Raw genomic sequence first — 19,828 nt, forward strand, 5'->3', positions numbered from 1 at the left:
CTGCTGACCAGGCTGAGGCTGGAATGCAGTGGTAGAATCACTGCAGCCTCAACCTCCCAGGCTCAAGTAATCCTGGGACCACAGGCATGCCCCACCACGCCTAGCTATTTTTTTAATTTTTGCAGAGACAGGGTCTCCCTATGTTGCTCAGGCTGGTCTCAAACTCCTGGACTCAAGCAATCCTCCTGCCTCTGCCTCCCAAGTAGGTGGGACTACAGGCCTGTGCCACCATACCTGCCCTTACATTATCCTCTTTAAAGACTGTGCGATGTTTCATTTTATGACTGGACAGTACTTTTGTTAACTAGCCTCCTGTTGATGGAATTTTAGTTTGCTTCTTTTTCTCTTTTGGTTGCTGTTATAAACTATACTGCAATGTTCTTGGACATATGTCTTTGTGTATTTATCCTTATGATACATTTTCAGAATAGGAATGATTGATTCCAAAGGTGTATACATTTAAAATGCTGAAACATATTCTGGGTGGTTTTCCAGGAAGGTTGTACCCAAGTAGACTCACCAAGTGGGTGTGAGCTTGTTTCCTAACGTACATGACATTCTTGGCCAGACATTATTGTTCTTTGTAGTCTTGGCTGATTGGATTGGGAGAAACCTGTCTCTTGTTTTAATTTGCCCTTTTTATTATTATTAGTGAGGTTGAGCATCTTTTCACATGCTCAGTGTCTGGCAGAGTTCAAAGGCAGATCAGAGAGGCAGAAAGACCCATTTTGAGTCAGGTGCACCAGCCAGATTTCCTTAATCAATAATGGGTTAAAGGACTTGGCTGATTGCACACAGATGGCTTGTAGAAGCAATCACCTTTACAAGGTTCCCCTTCACTCATATTTTCCGCATGTGTAGCTCAAGTCTCTGCCACTGGGCTCAATGTCAACTGATCTCTCCAGACACACCCCCTTGTATGTGAGCCCAATCACTGAATAAATCACCTACACGTGGCTTAAATGTGTCAGGGGTAGAAGGACAGCCTGAATCTCAAAGCCCAGCTTCACCACTTATCAGCTGTGGACCTCTGGGTAAGTTACTTAACCTTTCTGAGCCTCGGTTCCTTTTCTGTAAAATGGTTGTGAACAGCAGTACCTGCTTCATAGACTTGTTGTGGGGATAAAATGACATTAATGCGTGTGAAGGCTTAGTACAGCACACACCATGTAGAAATTGAACACTTTGTGTCAGATATCAGTGGTCAAAGGGCAAGTTCTTGGAGGTGACTCCAAGTAGCACAGGCTTGTTTTCATGGGACAAGTACATTCAGGACTACTGACTCCTTGGCGTGGCAGAAAGATTTGCATTTGAGTCCTAAATCCTCCACTCATCCTTGGGAAAGTTCCCTCATTTCTCTGGGCCTGATCCTTCATTTGTAGAATCAGTGCCATTCAGATAGTGGCTGCTGTTCACACTCACACATCCTCCTGGTTCGAAATCTGGAACAACCACCCCAGAACCGCAACTCCAGGGACCACGCTGCCGCTGGGGGCTTCTGACCAGCTTTGCAGGAAAAAGTCCTTGTAAACCGCTCTCCTCCAGGGCTCTCCAGCAGGAGGCGCCTCCCCGGATCCTGCTTACAAACCAGCTAAGGGCAGGTCCCTTCGGATGGAGCTTCCTATTTTCCCTCTTTACTCACAATGAAGCAAAGGTGAAGGTGTTAATTACACCAAGCGGTTAGGCTGCAGCCCTTCACAAGCCTGGGGTCCTCACCCTGCCTGCAATGTGGAGGCCACTTCTTCACCTTCCCTCCTGTCAGGCATCACCGACTCTACCCAAATTGACCAGCAGATGCTCATCCAAGTGTGAGAATGTCTTTTCTCGACACTTGCCAGCCCCGGGTGTTGGCAATCTTTTCTGTGTTTGCCAATCTGATAGATAGAGTTCATCCTTGTTTTAATTTGCATTTCCCTGATTACTTGTGAGGCTCCACATCTTTTCTGCACAGGGCGTTTGCATTTTATCTCCTGTGACTTGTTGATTTCTATCTGCTGCCGACTTTCCCAGTAGATTTTTTGGGTATATTTTTTTTTCCTGTTGCTTTCCAGGAACTCTTTATATAAACTGGATAGTAACACTTTATCATTTCTTGCAGATATTTCCTCTCAGTTGAGGAAAAAGGTCTTATGACATTTTTTATAGTGTCTTTTGTCATACAAAAGTTTTAAGTCTTGATGTAATCAGCTCAGCTTTCTTCTGTTACGGCTTCTGGATTTTAATTTGCTTGGAGAGTTGTTCCCCACTACCATTTATTTCTTACCGATTTTGTTCTCATTAAACCCTAATACAGACTTCTATCCACCCAGGGAAATTCCTTTGCACTTCCCAGCATAAAAGACCTGCCCCCATTCCTGGGAGATTTGCATATCTCATTTCCTCCCTGACATTCACTGACTGTTCCTTTAAAACGGAATTTCAACACCACCTCCTCCAGGAAGCCTCTTCTCAGCCCACTCCCCCTTTAGTTCTCTAGTTACTGCTCTGTTCCCTGGGGCTGTTCGCCCCATCTGAAGAGGACTGTCGGCTGCTCATTGGTCCGAATGCAGCCTTGTGTTTTCATGTTTTCGGAGTACTTACTATGGGCTGAATGTTTTACAGGCGTTACTTTATTTCATCCTCACTGCCTTCTGTATACTATCCCACCATTACCCTGATTTTATAGGCCACACATCGAGAGGACAGACCTAGGCCCAGACAGTGTGACTCCAGGGCCTTGGTCCTTAGCCACTGCAGTCAATGTTTTCTGTTGGGGCGGTAACAAAGGGCCACAAATTTAGTGACTGAAACAATACAAATGTATTGTCTTAGAGTTCTGGAGGTCAGAAGTCCAAAATGGGTCTTACTGGTCTAAAAATCAAGGTGTCAGCAGGACTGTGATCCTTTCTGGAGGCTCTCGGGGACAATCAATTTTCTAGCTTCAAGAAGCCACCTGCCTTCCTTAAGTTGTGGTCCACCTGCATCGGCAAAGCCAAGAGTGGCGGGCTGAGTCCTTCTCATGCTACCATCTCTCTGGTTTTCACTCTTCTGCCTCCCTCTTCCCCATTTAAGGGCCTTAGTGGTTTCACTGGGCCCACTTAGGCAACCCAGAATAATCTCCCCAAAATCAGCTGATTAGCAACTATAATTCCATCTGCAACTTCATCCCACCTCGGCCATGTAACACACTCATTTATAGATTCCAGGGAGTAGTGGGGAGCGGGGGGTTATTCTGCCTACTCGCAGCCACTCTTCCACATTGCTTTTCCAAACTTTAGTCACCTGCCTCCACCCTCAGGAGTCATCCTGCCTCCCTCCAACCTGGGGCTTAGATCAGTGCCTTGGAGTCACCTGGAGGGCTTGTGCAAACCCAGATTGCTGCACCCCACCCCCAGAGTTTCTAATTCTGTAGTTCTGGGGTGAGGGCTGAAAATGTGCATTCCTAACAGGCTCCCAAGTGATGCTGATACTGAAGGTCTGGAGCCCCCACTTTGAGAACCACTGAGTTAAATGTATTAATCCTTCAAATATTTATCAATATCTGCTCTGTTTTGGGAGCTGGGCTTATATAATAGTAAATAGAATGTCTCTGGTATCAGAGGTCCCAGTATAAAGGAGAAAACAAACAGGCAATGACTATGGAGGGTGGTAAGTGCCAGGACATCAGTGAGCCCAACAGCTGTAGGAGGGCTGCAGGAAGTCTTCCTGGAGGAGGTGATGCCTCAGCTCAGTCCCAAAGTAGGCACTGAGCAGGCCAAGGATGGGAAGGAGAAGAGTGTTCCTGGCAGTAGCTGGGCAAAACGTCAGGAGAAGAGGAAGCCTGGTGCCTCTGAGGGGTATACGTAGCTCACACTGGCTGGAGCAGAGAGCGGGGCAGAGGAGAGATGGGATTGGAGTTTGCTTTCAAGCCCTGAGCCCGGCTGCAACCCCAGGGCCAGGAGACCTGAAGGTGGGATGACAATCTGGCTCTTAAGCCCTTGAGCGCACAATGGAAGAGTGAGCGATGAGGCCCTCCCTGTGAAGGTGCCTGCAGCAAAGACAGGGATAATAAGGCCATGCCTCAGCCCTAGGCCAGCCTAAGAGGAGGTGAAACCATGGCAACCTGCCTGATGTTCTTCCTGCTGGTCTTTTCTGAAGGCTTTAAAGACCAGATGTTCTTAATCTGGGGCTCAAGGATGGACCTTCAAAGATCTGAGAACCACTAAAATTATTTTCTAAATGTTACACATCTCTGTGTGTGTGCAATTTTCCGGAGAGAGGATCCACAACTTTCATAAGATTTTTAAAAACTGCCCCCACTGCGCCACCCCCCTACCCCAAACCAGCTAGGAAGATGTTATAGACCAGGAGTTGTAAACTCTGATGCCTTCAAGGATTAAGTGGGACCCTCAGGGAGTCACGTGGCAGAGTGTAACATCTCAGGGCATGGTGAGGATTGTGGAACCGAGCTGTGAATAGGAAAACCAAGCTCTGTAATATATTTTAAGGTTTATTCTGAGCCAGTGTAAGAGACCCTGGCCTGGGGAACATAGTCTCAAGAGGTCCTGAGAAGGTGTCTCCATGGTAGTCAGATTACAGTTTGGTTTTACGCATTTTAGGGGAGACAGGAGTTATAGGCAAAGGCACAACTCAAAGCATGGAAGCTGTATAAGTGGTTTGGCCGGAAAAGGCGGCATATCTTGAAGCGGGGACTTACAGGTTATACGTGGATTCAGAGATTCTTTAATTTGCAATTGGTTAGAGGCGTAAAGCTTTGTCTAAAAATTTGGAGTCAGCAGAAAGGAATGTTTAAGAGAAGGAAGTCTGTTAACCACTATACCGGGTCAGAATTGCTCGTAGGGGTGTGTAAGTTCACCTTCGTCTGGCACGGCCATAGATCCTGTTTATAATTGGTTATGTTATGGTCACAAAAAGTCCATTTTGTCAGTCTTGTGATGTCTTTTTTTTTTTTCTTTTTTCTTTTTTTAACAGAGTCTCGCTCTGTCACCCAGGCTGGAGTGCAGTGGCGAAATCTCAGCTCACTGCAACCTCCACTTCCGGGGTTCAAGCGATTGTCCTGCCTCAGCCTCCCAAGGAGCTGGGATTACAGGCACCCACCACTATGCCTGGCTAATTTTTGTATTTTTAGTAGCGATGGGGTTTCACCATGTTGGCCAGGCTAGTCTTGAACTCCTGGTCTCAAGTGATCCACCTGCCTCAGCCTCCCAAAGTGCTGGGACTACAAGTGTGAGCCACCATGCCTGGCAATTGTGATATCTATTTTAACATTAATGCTGGTCAGATGCTGTGCCTAAACTACAAAAGGGAGGAGCATATGATGAGGAGTGTCCAGTCTCCCATCATGGCCCATCATGGCCACGAATTCAGTTTTGCAGGTTTCCCTGGGATTCCCTTGGCCAAGAGAGTGGGTCTGTTCAATTGGCTGGGCGGCTTAGGATTTTATTTTTGGTTTACAGAGGGCGTTAAGCCTATTTAAAACTTTTGTTTGTTTGTTTGTTTGTTTTTAGAGACAGGGTCTCACCCTTTTACCTAAACTGGAGTGCAGTCACATAATCATAGCTCATTGCAAACTCAAACTCCCAGGCTCAAACAATCCTCCTGCCTATGCTCCTGAACGGCTGGGACTCCAGTTATGCACCACCACACCCAGCTAATTTTTGTAATTTTTTTCTAGGGATAGGGTCTTGCTGTGTCGCCCAGGCTGATTTCCAACTCCCGGGCTCAGATGATCCTCCTGCCTCGGCCTCCCAAAATGCTGGGATTACAGGCATGAGCCACTGTGCCTGGTCTAAAACTTTTAATATGATCAAATTAATGACATTAATACTTAATGTTATTTTAATAAAAACAACATTTTATTTAACCCAATACGTCCAGAATATGTTCACATGTAATCAATAGAAAACAATGAGATATTTTACATTTTCAAATATGAAGTCTTCAAAATCCAGTGTGTATTTTTCATTTCCAGCAATCTCCGATAGGATGCTAAATTTTCATCAGAACTCCTTAATGTATATTTAGAGTTCATAAAATATACAGTTGGAAAAGTAGATTTGTGTACCCAAGTTGTTCTAAACATATTTAGGCCTTTTCCAGTAAATGAAACAAGTATCTAGTTTTAAATTTAAATTAGTTAAAATTAAATAAAGTTGGCTGGGCACGGTGGCTCACACCTGTAATCCCAGCACTTTGGGAGACCGAGGAGGGCAGATCACCTGAGGTTGGGAGTTTGATACCAGCCTGGCCAACATGGAGAAACCCTGTCTGTACTAAAAATACAAAAATTAGCTGGGCGTGGTGGAAGGTGCCTGTAATCCCAGCCAGGAGCCTGAGGCAGGAGAATCACTTAAACCCAAGAGGCAGAGGTTTCAGTGAGCTGAGATTGCACCACTGCACTCCAACCTGGGAAAAAGAGTGAGATTCTGTCTCAAAATGCAAGAAAAGAAAGGAAAAGGAAAGGAAAGGAAAGGAAAGGAAAGGAAAGGAGGAAGGAAGGAAGAAAGGAAGGAAGGAAGGAGTTAAAAATTCAGCTCCTCATTCATACTAAATACCATATTTCAAGCGCTCAGGTGGCAAGTGGCTATAATATTGGACAAATCAAGATGACAATCTAAGTGACTCAGGAAGGGACACACAAGTGTCTATAACCTTGTTCGAAGGAAGGATCAGGGCAAGCCTACACAACTTAACGACTTTCAAAGCTTCTCTGGCAAGCACCACAGGGCTATGCTGCTGGCTGGAAGCCCGTTTTAAGAGGCAGCCACCACTTGGCTTCAGCCAATTGTCACTTAGAGACAGAGACCCAGGATTATCATCTCCACTGATTATTTTTTCCCAGGAGAAAATGGAACTAGAGGACTTAAAAATGTGAGACCTCCTCATTTTCAAATGATGGCAAGCTATTTAAAAGGTGTGAAAATCCAGGGTGCGTGTTGGGGACGTGGTGAGGGGATGCGGTTTGCTATCTCAGATGGAGATTGGTAGATCATGATCTTCAGTTGCAAATATTTGTCATCTCAGAGGTCATGGGCAGTATCTTAATCTCCCCCAGCCATCTCAAAAATGCAGGCTGCCCCTCCCAGAAGTGCTATGTGAGAATTTTGATGCAATCCGTCAGTTCCCACCCAACTCTTGAAACCTATGCAATTCTCTGAACCCCAGCAACATAATGATACTCCTGACTTCCCAACCCTGGTTGTGCAATGGAATCAACAATACTGGTGCCCAGGTCCCATTCCCAGCAGTTTGGGTGTCATTGGTCTGGCTGGGGCAAGCTCCCTGGGAGATTCCAGCCCATGGGCAGGGTGGAGAAGCATCCTGCCCTGGAGAAGGTTTCTGGGCCTGGTCTCCACACCTAGGATGCAGCTTCTTGGGCCCAGCATGGGTCCTCTGTTCTTCTGATTTGTGCCCAACTTGAACAGCTGAAGGGGGCACCCATAGCTGTGCCTTCCCGTCTCCCAGCCCAGCCTCCTGTGTGATTCAGGAAGCTAAATTACATTAATTACATTTCAGAATGTTTTATTCTTGTTGTCTATAACACAAACTAGCCAAGCTTGTGACTTTCATAACCCACAGATCAGATCTAGCCGAATTGTTATGTGAAAGAGATGTGGCAAGCATTATTTAATAATTCAAAGAAAGGTCACACTGTCCAGAATGAGCCGGTCTTCTGCGTCTTAATGGGAAAGTTGTAGTCACAGAGGGATTTTAGGAGCTCAGTTAAGATGATACTTAAAAATGTAAAGATAAGATTTGCCTTTTATAACATCTCATTCCCACCCATCCTAACCCTGTCCCCACAGGGATTGCTTCGTAGATGTGAGTGTTGCTGTGTCCTGATGTTCAGGTTGTGCACTGCATAAGAGTGTTACATTCAGAGGGTCACCATTTAAGTCGTCATCATGTACTAAGTTATGTGAGCTATATAGGTGGGCATGAAGAATCGAAACCTCCTGGCAAGTCCTGAGGCAACAGAGGAGAGACCCTCTTCATAGGCACACATGGCTATGTACACATTCATGAGTGACTGTGCACCCACAATTCCCTGGCACACCCATATGCCCATGGCTGTGCCCTGAGATTGCCTGCCTTTCTTTCTTTCTTTCTTTCTTTCTTTCTTTCTTTCTTTCTTTCTTTCTTTCTTTCTTTCTTTCTTTCTTTCTTTCTTTCTTTCTTTCTTTCTCTTTCTTTCTTTCTTTCTTTCTTTCTTTCTTTCTTTCTTTCTTTCTTTCTTTCTTTCTTTCTTTCTTTCAAGTTGGGTCCATTATTTTTATTGTGGATTGGGGTTTAGAGGATAAGCACTGGTCAGCATCATTAGCTGCACCATCTACCATCCTTCTCTGTGACCCACCTCTGTGGGAGAGTCTAAATTTAGCCCAAGAAATCAGGATCAAGAAGTGGGGGAAAAAAGCCATTGGCCACATGGCCACTCCTGCTCTATCTACACCTACCAGTCACTGAACACTTACCCAAGTGTGACGGTTTCCATGCAGGAGACCCAAGTGGCTCTGCTAGGGGCGATAACTTATTTGCCTAAAGCTTTTTTCTTTCTCAAAAGTGCGGAGGTGGGGCGGAGAAGGCTGATTTCTAGAAACAGATGTGGAATTGAAGAACATCCCAGGGAGCTAAGTTTTAAGGACTAATCACAAACTTGTTGCTTCTCCAACGTCACGAATCCATTCCTTGCACCATCACACGTTTTTCATGCATTAGAAAGTGCTTCTAGAGCTCCAGAACCATGAGTACCTCACCCTGTCCTGAGCACTCACATCCCCCAGCAAGCGGCCTGTACCAGGCCTTTCTCTAGAAGTCCTGAGACTGAGTACTCTCCGAAGGCTGGAGGTTTGTGCGGAGTTTGTACATGTGGCTGAGCGCTTGTGTGAGGACAGTCCTGCTGGTGTTGATCTCCATCAAGGTCAAGTGATCCAGCTTGGCATGTGCCTCCTGTTGTCTCACAAAGCTGTCAGCAGACACTCGGAGTTTGGCTATACGAGTGTCCCACATGTCCTTGACCAGGGTCCAGATTTCATCTGCCTTTGGGATGTTGTCTGAAGCATGATTTAACAGGAGCTTGGTAAGTTCCATGTAGTAAGGGCCGGGCATTGGGGTGAAAGTTTCTTCCTTTCGTTCATGATTCCTCATCTTCTCCAACTTCCCTACTTCCATCCACTCCGGAGGGAGCAGTCAACATTTGTGTCTTTGCTTCAGGTTAATTGCCAGCCACGGGGGCACTTCCACTGGTAAACCACGGTTAAAAGGCCCCAGGTACCCACCCCAGTGAGGTAGATCTTGTCCAGATTGAAGTTGGGGATAATGGTAACCAGGTCCTTCTCGGCCAGGAACTCGACCTCGGCCATGTCCATGGCAGCGTGAGCAGCCGGCTCGGGCCTCACGGTCTCCTCCGGCCCCTCAGCATCCCGGAGGAGGCGTGTGGCCACCGTTTTCCCCAAGATTGCCTTTCAATTTCTGCTCTAAGAGGCCCACTTCCTATCCTTCATTGATTCCTGACTCAGAACCGGGTGAGTCACTTTATCTGGGGGTTGGAGATAGGGTGGAACATGGAGCGTGCACACAGCCAGTGGCATGTGCACCTGGTACCCGGGAATGTGTTTGAGTGGCAGAGTGGGCTCACCGCAGAGCTGCTGGGGTTGTGCAATAGTGTGCTGTCCCTGTCAGCTATCACTGTGTGACAAATGATCCCCAAACCCAGCGGGGATCATTTCCCGAGGCGATGATCATATACTCCCACCGCTGTGTCTGAAGGTGGCTGGGGATTAGCTGCTCTACCCTAGGCTCTGCTGGGCAGCTCCATTTCTAGCCATGGGTCCAGTTGAACTTACTCCTCCCTGCTTACTGGGCTGTGGTCTGCGCCACATGTGTTCATTCTGGGACCCAGGCAGCAGTTGTCCAGGGACGGCTCTTCTCATGGTGTTGATAGAAGTGTGAGAGGGCCACCCCACCACCTAGGCACATTGCATGCCTGGGTTTGCCCAGAGCCAAAGGCACAAGGCATCCCACACAGCCACTCCCTGATGGCGGCTAGCTCTCTCACCCACCTCTCTCCCTCCTTTCCCTTCACCCCCAACTTGTCACCTTCCCTCAGATTCCCTGCTCAGCAAAGTAAAGCTTGGCACTGCCCAACAGTGGCTATCTGTTGCTCCTCCAGCCCGCCCCACTGGGGACAATCTAAATTCATCGCTCCACAACATATCATTACCCAAAAATAATTATGGCACAAAGGATGTGTTCAAAAGAGTCCAGCAACTTTGTGGCTCAGGTGATAGATAAGAACCCAGCTGATCAGAGGCAGAACTGGGGCTACATCTGGGCTAGTGGTATTCCCTCACCAACCACAGGCTGCATCCGGCCAATGAAAGAAAAGAAAACATTCACAATTGAGGAAAGACTGTTGTACAAGCAGCTTATTAAACAGTGGTTGAGAACGTGGACTACAGAGCCAGACTTCCTGGGGTCAAATCCAGTTCTGCCGTTTACTAGTCAGGTAACCTTACAGAAGGCACTTAATCACTGTGCCTCTGTTTTCCCATCTGTAAAATGGGATAATAATAAGTTGTGAAGAGTAAATGAGTTAATCCATGCTAAGCAGTGTTTCTCAGCCAGAATGATGGTGTTCCCCAGGGAACATTTGGCAAGGTCTGGAGACATATGTCATTGTTAAAACTGAAAGAGATGCTTTGGCATCTAGTGGGTAGAGGTCAGGGATGCTGCTAAACTTACTACAATACACAGGACAGCCCTCCTTCACAGCAAATAATCATCCTGCTGACATGCTGTTAGTACTGAGCTTGAGGAAGTTTGTATGTATGTATGTATGTATGTATGTATGTATGTATGTATGTATTTATTTATTTTGAGGTGGAGTCTCGTGCTGTTACCCAGGCTGGAGTGCAGTGGTACAATCTTGGCTCACTGCAACCTTCACCTCCTGGGTTCAAGCGATTCTCCTGCCTCAGCCTTCTGAGTAGCCAGAATTACAGGTGCCTGCCACCACGCCCAGCTAATTATTTGTATATTATACAACATGTTTCACCATGTTGGCCAGGCTGGTCTCGAACTCCTGACCTCATGATCCACCCGCTTTGGCCTCCCAAAGCACTGGGATTACAGGTGTGAGCTACCACGCCTGGCCTGAGGAACTTTAATGCAGTGTTCAGAGTAGTACCTTGCAGCAGGTCACTGTTAATGCCTGTTGATTAGAATAGTCAATGCCAGCTCACTCCAGGGCATGTGTTGGAGTCACTTGTCCCTATGGCCACAGAACCTGAGCTTGTGACTAAAGCCTTTTCCTTCACTCACTGTAACCTATAATACTTATGATGAGGATAATGGTGATGCTGCCAATAATGATAATAGTACCTATTATTATTACAACAATTCCCATTTCTTGTGCACCTAGTATAGGCCAGATATTTTGTCAGACGTCTCATTTACATTTCCTGTGATGCTCGCAGTGAGGATAGCTCTGACTGGCCCCCACTTTGCAGAGGAAACTGAGGCTAAGACAGGTGAAACATCTCGCCCAAGATTCCTCGGTGTCAGGTCGGGACAGAACTCAGCCTGTTGAACTCTGGAATGCCACACCCTCTGCTGTCAGCATTTCATCAGAGTCAGGGTGGCGAGGTCAAGGGCAGGCTCTCTCAGTGAAATTGAAGGCTGCCCCCAAAGCCCTATTCACCACTTTCGGGGGAAGCCCTCGGCTGGGTTGCTGAAGCCAGGCCATGCTCCCTGCCCCAGCAGGTCCAGGCTGAGCTGACCTGGTTTGGCTGCTGGAGGGGAGGCTCGGCCCCACCTCCACCGGCTCATCCCGATGGCCCGCATTCTTGCTCCCTCGGTCATGCCGGCTCTCGGCTTCGCTGAGCAAGCTCTCGCTTCTGTGGCTCTCAGCCTTGCATGGGTTTCTGCAGCCCTGCCCTTTGGGAAAGGCCTTTGCTCCACTGTCATATTATTCTCACTGCCTGCTGTGACCTCAGGGGCAAGGATCTCGCTAAGATCACCTTGCAAAGCCCCCTTCTCTACCCCTGCCTTCCCATTTTACAGACTTGGAAGCTGAGGTCCATAGAGGAAAAGGGACATGCCCACAGCTGCACAGAGCATGAGCAGGGGAGCTTGGATGGGAGCCGAGGACTTCTAGGCCCTGCCTCATCTTCCAGGCCACCTGGGGGGAAAGTTCGTGTGTGTGGAGAGAAGGGCTTTGCATTCAGGAAGGCTCCAAGCCACTGTGAGGGCTCCGGCCCTCTGACTCTCTGCGGGAATATATTTCTTCCATGGTCTACACTTGTAAGCCCTTGACCACTCTGCAGGACAGGAACTAGAGGCCACTCACTGGCTGGGCAGTCTTGGGTGAATCACTTGCCCTGTCTGAATCTCAGATAGGAAGAGCCCAGAAGCAACGTATATTGATCAAACTACATTGACTGAGGACTTCCTGTTCTAAGCACCTTATATATATTCGCTTCCTAGTAACTGGCCGCAGTAAGGGCTCAATAAACATTAGCTGAATGAGTGAATCGGCTCTTACACTACACTGCCCAAGGTAGTCTGTTAGCTTCATATTAAAATGAGGAAGCTAAGGCCCAGCCAGGTTTGGGGACTCCCCAAGGTGACATTGCTAATAAACAACAAATCTAGGATTCAAATTCAGACCCATTTGACACTAGAGCCAAATTTCTTGACTTTTTTTTTTTTTTTTTTTCTGAGACGGAGTCTCACACTGTCACCTGAGCTGGAGTGCAGTGGTGCGATCTCGGTTCACTGCAATCTCTGCCTCCCAGGTTCAAGCAATTCTCCTGCCTCAGCCTCCTGAGTAGCTGGGATTCCAGGCACCCGCTACCACGCCCACTAATTTTTTGTATTTTTTAGTAGAGATGGGGTTTCACCATGTTGACCAGGTTGGTCTTGAACTCCTGACCTCGTGATTCACCCATCTCAGCCTCCCAAAGTGCTGGGATTACAGGCGTGAACCACCGCGCCCAGCCCAAAGTTCTTGACTTCTAAATTTACAAATCAGTTTATCTATTGCTTTGTGGCATCTAACGACCATCATTTTATTCTGCTCAGGGATTCGATGGGTAAGGAATTGGGACAGAGCGGGCAAGGGTACCTGCCCTCTGCTCCGTGATGTCTGGGGTGTCACCTGGGAAGACTGAACGGCGGGGGGTGACTTCTTGCTGGGGACTGGAGTCATCTGTCTGGAAGTTTCTCTACTCATGTGCCTGACACCTACACTAAAACAATTCAAGGGTGAGGTTCGGCTCAGGCTGTCGACTGGGGCACCTGCATGTGACCTGGCACTTGGCCTGAGCTTCTCAATGTAGCAACCCATTCCAAGGAGCAAGCAGAGAGTGAGAGAGGCAGGTGGGATCAGCTTGGTCACTATGACCAGACGGAGAAGTCTCATCACTTGACCTCTGCTGTGTTCTCTTAGCTGAAGCTGTCACAGCCTGACAGATTCAAGGGGAGGAGACACAGGCCCCACCTCCCCATGGGAGAACTGTGAAAGAATGTTGGGCCATACATGGTATCCGCTACAACTACGATATTCCAGGCAGTGTTCTAGGCACTGGGAAGACAGCAGGGAATAGAGAAGCCAAGAAAGAAATAGTTCCAATAGAAATGAATGTGTTATAGAAAAGCAAAGAGCAGAGACTTAATCCAGGTTAGGGATGAGAAAAGTTGTGTTTGAGGAAGTGACTTTGAGTCTGAGATCTGAAGGGTAGTTAGCAGACAAGGGAGGGACATTCCAGGCAGAGGGAAGAAGGAGGTATGTGAGACGAGGCTAGAAGCATAGGCAGGTCAGCCCAATGCCTTTGTAAGGCATTTGGATTTTATCCTCAGTGTCCTGGGATACCATGAGGATTCCTAGATGCAGTGAAAGGCCAGTTCTGGGAGCTTGGAAGATCTTTCTGAACCAGAGAAGGATATATAGAAGAAACATAGGAAGACTGCGATGAGGCTGTGGTTCAGGCGAGAAGTGATGGTGGCTTGGGCCAGAGTGGTGGTTCAGAAGTTAGTGGATAGAAGAGTTGTATGAAAGGTAAAATTCATTAGGGGTTCATGGAATGTGGAGACACCAAAAAGGGTGTGAGGAGTGGCTCTCAGAGTGCTTGATGGAACCATTTGATGAGACAGGGAACTCTGAGAGGGGCACAGTGTCTAGAGTGGGGAAGAAAAAATGCATTCAGATTACTTCATTTACACCTGGGGCCTCCCTAAATCATCTAGTATGGCAGTGAAGTGCCCTGGCACTGGGCCTTGCAACCTGGGTTCAAATCCGAGTTTTGCCACTTGCCAATGGGATAAGTCTGGGTGAGTCCCCCAATCCTGTTGTGTCTGTTTCCTTGTTGGTAATTTGGAGACAATAGCACCCCCACATGGGACTGATGTATTAAACTGAGGCTTGGCCAGGATTGATGGCTTACATGTGGACTCCCAGCACTTTGGGAGGATCACTGGAGTCAAGGCATTTGAGGGCAGCCTGAGCAGCATAGCAAGACCTCGTCTCTACCGAAAATCAAAAATTAACTAGGCATGGTGGCATGTGCCTATAATTCTAGCTACTTGGGGGGCTGAGGTGGGAGCATTGCTTGAGCCCAAGACTTTGAGGCAGCAGTGAGCTATGATCATGCCATTGCACTTGAGACAGAGCAAGACCTTTTTCAAAAAAAAAGAAATAAACTGATGCTTGAACATGTTTGCCTCTGGGTGTGTAGTAAGTACTCGGTAAAGGTTTAAAAAACCAAATTACAACTGGAGGCCGCGCTGTATATTTAGGACCTGCGTACTTTTCTGCATGCGCTATACCTCAACGAAGCGCTGGAAACAAAACAAAGCATCAGCTGTATTTGTGAGGCTCTGAACACCTTTTGTGGATGTGTTCTCTTCCTATCGTTCTCTTCCTAGAAGAGGGGTACTCACCGCCATGCTGCAAAATGCAATGTTGGAACAATGATACCTTTAGCACTGTGGGTGTTTCATTTTGTTTCTGTTCTTTCCTGTGCCCCTCTCTGACCTCCTCAGAATGTTCTTCCAAAGAAATAATTGCTGCCCCCTCACTGCTTAGCTATCAAATGGTGACAGTGTTGACAATTTTGCTTGGGTTTAGTCGCTGCAGTTTTCAAATTGTCATGAAAACACACAGATGTCGGTAATTTCAAAGTGAATCGCAAAGCAACCAAGGAAACGGAGCTGTGCCCCCAGCATGGGGTGCCAAACAGATTCGCAGGAGGCACTGACTAGTAGTTTTCTCAAAAAGCATAAATAGAGCGGAACAGCCAATTTTATAATTAACTGGGACTTGGTCTCCAGTGAAGCTTCTGCTCTGTGCAAATGCCGGAGCTGTTGCCAGGAGGTTGCGCCATGTCCCTTCCTTCAGGCTGTGGCCGACTGGAGGTTTCTTTGCTTTACCACATTTTGAGTCTGTTTCAGGTTGGAACTGTTTAGGACTCGGAGTTGAGCTCTGTGTGGGCAGGCTGCCTGGGAGGAAGCCACAAGCCGGGGTCTATGGTAAAATCCTGGCAGGACAGGCCATGGGCAGAAAGAACATGGGTCCCTCATTCAAACATTCTTAAGAATTTTGAGATGGTGACACCAGAGCTCTGAACCAAGTGTGGGCTGCTTCCGAACCTGGGCCCTGTGTGACTGCACAGGTCGCACATCCATGGAGCCAGCCCTAGGTCCTAGATTACACCTCCAGAAACGGACGGGACAACAGTGAGTGAAGTTATAGGCTGAGGGCAAAATACGCCTTCAGGGACTCCAGGGGATGGGATCCCACAAGAGGGGGGCTAAGCAGGCAGCAGAGGTAAAGTCAAAACAAACAAACATCCAATAAAATAGTCCTTTTTTAGAGGTCATGCGGCAAGAGTTCACAAACCCTCTGATTCAGCAATTCTGCTTCTAGGATTCTCTTCTACTGTGCAAAGGAGCAAAGGTAACAGATGGTATTGTTTGTGATATTGATGAATAGATAAAACCCAAACCTCCATCAAAAGGAGATCGGGGTATTTCAAGTAAACGCACTGTGTGGGGGACCCGCCTGTCAGCATCCAGCTCCTCAGTAAAGAGCTATCAAATGCTTAGTGCGCATGGGACTCTTGTGGGGCTGGTGGAGGACTTGAGTTCTGGGTCTTGGCTGACATGAGCCCAAAACAGTATCTCCTGAGTGAAGAAGAGAGTGCCTGCCTTTAGGTTAAATATGCCAGGGGAGAGATATGAGATGTCTGCACACCAAGGTGTTAGCACGGAAAATGTGGTCGCAGTCGCAGGAGAATGATTGATTTTCTACTTTGCTCATTTCTGCATTGCTGGGAATTTTTACAATAACTGCATATTGATTTTATAACAGAAAATATAGCTAACAAAAATCTGTTTTAAGGCCGGGCTCACTGGCTCATTCCTGTAATCCCAGTACTTTAGGAGGCCAAGGGAGGCGGATTGCTTGAGCCCAGGAGTTCGAGAACAGCCTGGGTAACATGGCAAAAACCCTGTCTCTACAAAAATGCAAAAATTAGCCAGGCATGGTTGTGTGTGTCTGTAGTCCCAGCTACTCAAGAGTCTTGAGGTAGGAGGATGGCTTGAGCCTGGGAGGCGGAGGTTGCCATGAGTCATATCGCGCCACTGTACTCCAGCCTGGGCCATAGAAGCAGACCTTGTCTCAAAAAACAAAAACAAACAAACAAACAAACAAACAAAAAACACAGAAAAGCATATATGTATGTATTTTTTAAAAAAGCAGCATGTGGATGACTTTTCCTTTTTAATCCAAATGAGTCTTGTTTTTTTAAAAGGACAGTTCAAACCACCTATGTTTATTGGTTTTCTTTGCCTTTTGTTTGTTTCCACATGGGAGCTTAAATATCTATAGAACTTGCAGAATATACACTTTTCCTACTTAAGGAAACTGGGGAAATGGATTTCTTCCCTCTCTTCTGGCAGGGGTAGTTTATGGTCTATTTGCTGGCCCGTGTCAGGGTCTAGATGACTCCAGTGTAGTATTTTTGCCATTATGACCAGCCCCACCGTTTCTCAAGGATTTGGGCCAGCAACAGAGGCATTTTGTCCCTAAGCTCATCTGAAGTCCTGGACTTCATTTATATGGACCAGGAGACTTGCACTGTCTTACTCTGAGATTCGTTGATTGCATGAAGCAGAAATTCATTGATCGTAGCTTGGGAAGAAGAGGGGCATTAAAGGGAAGGATGTGGGAATGGGGGCTCTAGGGTAAACCACATAGCCTGGATCATGAGAAGCTGCAAGTGGGACCTGGAAAATCAAGCTTAGGTTACCCCACATCCCTCCATGGCTGCAGAGGGTCTCCTCTCAGCTTCTCTTGGAAGACTGGCCACTCCAGTCCCTCCAGCCCCACATGGCTTCCAGTTCACATGCCTGATACTGACCCCTCTGCCCTTGGTTGAACACCTTGAGAGAATGAGACTAACTCCGTGATGTATAGTGCCTCTGTGATCGGGTACTTGCTCTGTTCAAAGCTGGCTGGGAGAGGGGAGGAGATGAGGTGCCCTGTGATACAAACAGGAAAACCAGGGCTTGGCAGCCAGACTCACAAAGGAGGAGGTGTGAGGGAAGGAGATAGGAGACTCTCTGGGTAAAAATTCCGTGAGATCCGTGAGACACTGCCCTGTCATTTCCTCGCCTGTCTTGGTGTTTAATCCCCTCTCAGGAATGCTGCATTTACCGTATGTATGTCCAAGACTGTTCGCCTTCACCAAGAAGGTGGAAGCAAGCAAAGCAGTCTGGCCCTGCTCTGTCCCCTGCAGCACTGCTGGTTTGCAAGGATCCCACAGGGGTGATGGGTCACCAGTCGATTTGCTGAGATCACCCTGAGAAACGTGCCTGGGAAGCTTGCTTAGCCCCCAGGGGCCCCAGGCTGATTTCTGGAGAGCCACAAGCCCCAGCACAACCCCCATCATGAGCAGAGACTTGCTGACCTCCCTGCACCTTCCCCACTTGCTACAGCTCTGGCCCCTCCTCAGGCCGAATGAATCAGTTTCCCCAGAAGAATCCCCTGCAACCACGCCCTGCCGGCTGTTCCCACTCCCGGCTGTCCTCGGCGGAGAGCTCCAGCATGGATGGCTTTTGGATGGAGGTGGAACGGATCCAACAGAGAGATGAGCTGAGGGAAGAGGACAGTGGCGGGAATGAAGGCCAGCTTCCAGAGGGTGAGGGATCCCGGCGGGGGCCTGTAGGGGTGGTGGGAGGGCTTGATTCCAGGCAGAGAAATGTGAGAGGATCCAGATATGAACCAGAACATGACAGCATTTTCTCTGTTGCCTGGACTGGTGCAGTATCCTCTTCACTGCTCTCCCTGCTTCACCCGTGCTCCTTACTGTCTGTTCTCCATGCCATAGTCAAGACGATCTTTCAGTAAAGTTAATTAGATTATGTCCCTCCTTAGAGTGAGTCCTTCAGGAAATATTTTTTGAGTCCGTATTATGTGCCAGACACTGTTTCGGCACTGGGGATACAACAGTGAATATAAAACAGTCTCCTATCTACAGAGCTAATGTTCTAGGGAAATTCTAAGCCCTCTGCTCAAAATCCTCAAATATCTCTCCATCTATCTCAGAGTAATAGACAATTATGTGTCCCTATTATCTACTACTATGTAACAAACCACCTCAAGCTCAGCAGCATAATGCAACAATAATCAATTATTATGACTATTATTATACTTCACTGTTGGAGGGGTTGAGTGGGCTCAGCTAGGCAGTTCTTGCTCAGAGCCTCTTATGCAGTTACAATCAAATGGTGGCTGGGGCTGGAGTCATCTCAAAAGATTTCTCACCTATGTGCCTGGTGGTGGATGTGACCTTCAGGGGGCCTCATCTGGGAGTATCATCTGGGATTATCATCTGGAATATCTGCATGAGGGCTCCACATGTGGCCTGGGCTTCCTCACAGCATGGCAGCTAGGTTCCAAGCACAAGACCAAGAGAGAGAGCTGGGTAGAAGCTGTTTTGCTGCTTATGACCCAGCTTTAGAAGAAAGACAGCATTGCTTCTGCTGCATTCTGTTATCCTGCATGCAGCTATGTTCAAGAGGAGGGGAATTAGACTCCACCCCTTGGTGGGGTGAGAGTCAAAGAATTTGGAGACACGTAATAAAGCCACCAGATCATAACTTACCAGGCTTTACATAATTGACTTCGGGCCTCCTCCCTGGCTCTTCTCCTCCCACCCTGACTTGCTGTCACTCTACTTCTGTCCTCGGGCCTCCTTGCTGGTCCTTGACCCTAAAAGCACTTTCCTGCCTCCCATCCTTTGTCCTCACTGCTCCCTTGGCCTAAAATGCTCTTGCCCCAGGCATCTGCACGGCTTGTTCTCTCCAGTCAGGACTGGGCTCAAACGTTACCTCCTCAGAGAGTTCTTCATCAGCTTCCCTACATAAAATAGCACCTCTGCCCCATCACTCTCCAGCTCCTGCCCTGCTCTATTCGTTGCTACAGCGATGATCACTGCCTGACTTTACCTAGTGCACTTCACTGTGTATGTGCCTGTGACCCCCACTAGAATGTAACTTCCATGAGGCCAGGGACATCATCGGCCCTTTTCACTGCTGTGTCCACAGTGCCTGGAAAAGAGCCAAGCACATTCCCGTCCTCCATCCTTACCTGTTCAGCAGATGAGGGAATGAAAGGGCTCCACGTGGAACCCTTCCTGGTTTGGCATGTAATTCAGCTGGGCTTGCCCCTGGTTGGCAAAACAGACGATGCGGTGATGCAGACCTTTTAAGGGCCTAATAGTCACATGCAGTGCCTCCAACTGTGAATGTAAAAAAATCCCTGGTTATACTAGAAGTGGTTTCAGGAGAT

At 47.7% G+C, this 19,828-nt stretch overlaps 1 protein-coding gene and 1 pseudogene across 6 annotated transcripts in view; one reads left to right on the forward strand and one right to left on the reverse strand.

Moving 5' to 3' along the window:
- The window catches only part of ARHGAP40 (Rho GTPase activating protein 40), a 49,736-nt gene that overhangs the window by 4,081 nt on the left and 25,827 nt on the right, over positions 1-19,828 (forward strand). For all 6 annotated transcript variants that reach the window (XR_013399937.1, XR_013399938.1, XM_077951806.1 and 3 more), the window contains exon 2: positions 17,974-18,176. Coding sequence is in view for 4 of the 6 variants with exons in the window: in XM_077951806.1 (XP_077807932.1) it covers positions 17,974-18,176 (203 nt within the window). In the remaining 2 variants the exon portion in view is untranslated. The remainder of the gene's footprint in view (positions 1-17,973; positions 18,177-19,828) is intronic.
- LOC698568 (DNA replication complex GINS protein PSF2 pseudogene) lies at positions 8,746-9,344 on the reverse strand (annotated as a pseudogene).

This window comes from Macaca mulatta, chromosome 10 (genome assembly GCF_049350105.2).
Source record: "Macaca mulatta isolate MMU2019108-1 chromosome 10, T2T-MMU8v2.0, whole genome shotgun sequence".
In the NCBI taxonomy this organism is placed as follows: Eukaryota; Metazoa; Chordata; class Mammalia; order Primates; family Cercopithecidae; genus Macaca; species Macaca mulatta.